At 51.1% G+C, this 3,324-nt stretch overlaps 1 protein-coding gene across 1 annotated transcript in view; it reads left to right on the top strand.

Moving 5' to 3' along the window:
* The window catches only part of LOC115184104 (speckle-type POZ protein), a gene marked incomplete at its 5' end in the record, with an annotated part of 22,195 nt that extends 20,130 nt beyond the window's left edge, over window positions 1-2,065 (top strand). The window contains 1 exon segment of the mRNA XM_029745096.1: window positions 1,122-2,065. Within this exon segment, the coding sequence (XP_029600956.1) occupies window positions 1,122-1,266 (145 nt within the window).
* Window positions 2,066-3,324: the final 1,259 nt, after the last annotated feature.

Below are 3,324 nucleotides of genomic sequence, written 5' to 3'. Positions count from 1 at the left end.
CCTCTCTCTCTCTCTCTCCTACTCCTCTGTCCTCTCTCTCTCTCTCTCCTACTCCTCTGTCCTCTCTCTCTCTCTCCTACTCCTCTGTCCTCTCTCTCTCTCTCTCCTACTCCTCTGTCCTCTCTCTCTCTCTCTCTACTCCTCTGTCCTCTCTCTCTCTCTCTCCCTACTCCTCTGTCCTCTCTCTCTCTCTCTCTCTCTCCTACTCCTCTGTCCTCTCTCTCTCTGTGATTCCACTCCTAATCCTGGTCATTAATTGTGGTTATGGGCATTATGACAGTTTTTAATTTGACTGTGTTGTTGTTGTGGAAATTGACCATGGGGGACTCCAGGTTGCAAGGCGCTATCAACCCTCCTCCCTCGGACAACATCGACAACAACTGAAATCAATAAAGAGGACGAATATAGAAAATAAACTACACAGTGTAACCAATAAACCCCAGACCTCCCTCCCCCGCCCCTGCAGTCAACACCGTTAGCTCCCACCTTTCTTCCACTCGCTCTCCTTCCATTTTCTCCCTCCCTCTCTCCTTCCTTCCCTCCCTCCGCTTCTCCTTCATCTCCCCCTCCTCTCTCTCCTCTCCTCCCCCTCTCCCCCAGCGCCCTGGGCCTGGCCTGCTCTCCAGCTGTGGCTGCTCTCTCTGTGCTCTTTGCTGGTCTGCTAACCCCAGGCACAGCTCATAGCTCACAGCCCATTGGCCATTAGAGGGAGCAGGGGGTCTCCCCTACCAGGGAACTGGGTCAGAGGTGGGCTGGATTTCTGGGAGGTATGCTGCTGGACACACACACACTTTCATTAACATACACACACACACTAATACACAGAACAAATGTCATTAAAGGCCATGTATGTGTGTGCGTGATAGTGCAGTACTGCACCCTGAGGGTGTGAGGAGGCTGGGGATTCCCACAGGGCCCAGTGGTATGCAGTCTGTCAGGCCTGTGTGGAGGATGGAGGGAGGGATGGGATGGAGGGGCCAGGTGAGAACAGTGCTAATCTCTCCTTCTCGCTCTCTGCCTCACTCTTTCCTCCTCTCCTTCTGACTTTTCTCTCTTTGTCCCCCCCTCTCTCGCCCTTTCCTCTTTCTCCCCCACCTCTGTCTCTCTCTCTGTCTCTCTAGCCATGCTGCTGAGGTGATGGAGACGTCTGGCTGGAAATCCATGGTGGCATCCCACCCCCACCTGGTGGCTGAGGCCTATCGCTCCTTGGCCTCAGCCCAGTGCCCCTTCCTGGGACCCCCACGCAAACGCCTCAAACAGTCCTAGAGTCCCTGGATCCGTTGCCCAGCTCTGCTCTGCCCTGGGACCACGGAGGGCCCTACTCTGCTCTCCTCCTCCTCCAGGCCCCCTCCAGAACCTCGAGACGCCCAGATTGATACCAGAGCTCCTCCCTCCCTCCTCCCTCAGCTGAAAATACAGGGGGGATGGTATGGATTTAGTACAAAGACGATGAAAAAAAGGGATGATCCACCCTGATAACTGAATATAGACAGTGACTACCTTGTCTTACCCTGTACACCTGTAGAGAACAGAGTGTTTGGGTATAGGAGGGAGGTAGAAGTTGTAAATTGTTGTTTTTTTTACTTTACATTTTTTTTAAGTCCTCCTTGTAGCATTGTGTAAAAACCCAAGCTTTATGTATGAAATCAGAAAAACAAACAAAAAAGACAATAACCAAAAATGGACAAAGAGAAAGTTTTGGGTGATGAAGTGCCACCATGTCCCAGTCATCTTCCCTGAGCAGAGAAGCTCCCCTGTAGTTCATGTTTGACATCCATCTTGTACAAAATAACATGTTAAGCATTTTTCTCACCGAAGGGCGAAAAGAAAGGTGATTTTTGCAGGAAACAAGATGGAGATGAACACGTTTTAATGTTCAAAATGTCCAACCTTTTTCTCTAAGAAAAACGACATACAAAAACATATTATATCAACTGTTTTTACTCTGACCCTTTTCAGGACTACTTTCCTCATTGGTGGAATTAGAACGCACTCCTACATCACTGTCAAAACGCTAACAAATGTTTAGTCTCAACACAAAATACAGCTATTTTGGATTGTAAAAGCCTTGTTGTCTTTCAATATCTGTTGAGTTGTCATTAGTGTGTGTGGTGACCATGTCTGCCAACGATTGACTGGTTAAACACCCATTTCAAACTGCTGCACTCAGCCGTATTTACATCTCATGATCAAAGTCTGTTAAATCCCCTACACACACCCCATCCTACTGTACTGTAAGTGCCAGGGTACGTCTGGTGGTGTATAGCCTTTCCTGTTGGCACTGTCAGTTCTAGTTGTGTTTGACTTGGTCTTAGTGTGCTTCCTGTCTGTGACTACAGATGTAATCTCCTCGGTCCACTGGGCTAATGGTGTGTATTTGAACAGGATTTGTCTCTGTTGACCGAGGTTGTTACCCAGCAGGACTCCTATCAGCACTCCCATCACCCTGATGTCTCTAGAGAAGCTGTTTCCACACCAGTCTATCAGTCATCATCTGCCAGGTGTCCCAGCCACCTCTGTCCACTAGCTAACACACCGTCCAGACTCTACATTAGCTACAATTGTGGCACAAAAGGCACCCTATTCCATGTTTAGTACACTACTCGTGACTAAGGTGGCCATTTGGGACACAACCTACGTCTCTTTTAGGATAGAATGGTGTGATCCCTGGTATTAGTAGTGTAGTGAGAAGGAGCATGTAGGAGATGGACATCTGAGTGGTCACAGGCAGAGCTAGGCTAGTGGGAGGGGAGGGAAAGTGGTCACAGGCAGAGCTAGGCTAGTGGGAGGGGAGGGAAAGTGGTCACAGGCAGAGCTAGGCTAGTGGGAGGGGAGGGAAAGTGGTCACAGGCAGAGCTAGGCTAGTGGGAGGGGGGGAAAGTGGTCACAGGCAGAGCTAGGCTAGTGGGAGGGGAGGGAAAGTGGTCACAGGCAGAGCTAGGCTAGTGGGAGGGGAGGGAAAGTGGTCACAGGCAGGGTTAGGCTAGTGGGAGGGAAGGGAAAGTGGTCACAGGCAGAGCTAGGCTAGTGGGAGGGGAGGGAAAGTGGTCACAGGCAGGGTTAGGCTAGTGGGAGGGGAGGGAAAGTGGTCACAGGCAGAGCTAGGCTAGTGGGAGGGGAGGGAAAGTGGTCACAGGCAGAGCTAGGCTAGTGGGAGGGGAGGGAAAGTGGTCACAGGCAGAGCTAGGCTAGTGGGAGGGGGGGGAAAGTGGTCACAGGCAGAGCTAGGCTAGTGGGAGGGGAGGGAAAGTGGTCACAGGCAGAGCTAGGCTAGTGGGAGGGGAGGGAAAGTGGTCACAGGCAGGGTTAGGCTAGTGGGAGGGA

The sequence above is a fragment of the Salmo trutta genome, unplaced genomic scaffold (genome assembly GCF_901001165.1).
Source record: "Salmo trutta unplaced genomic scaffold, fSalTru1.1, whole genome shotgun sequence".
Taxonomy (NCBI): Eukaryota; Metazoa; Chordata; class Actinopteri; order Salmoniformes; family Salmonidae; genus Salmo; species Salmo trutta.
Note: the sequence above shows the minus strand (reverse complement) of the source record. Positions and strands in the feature narration are given on the sequence as shown.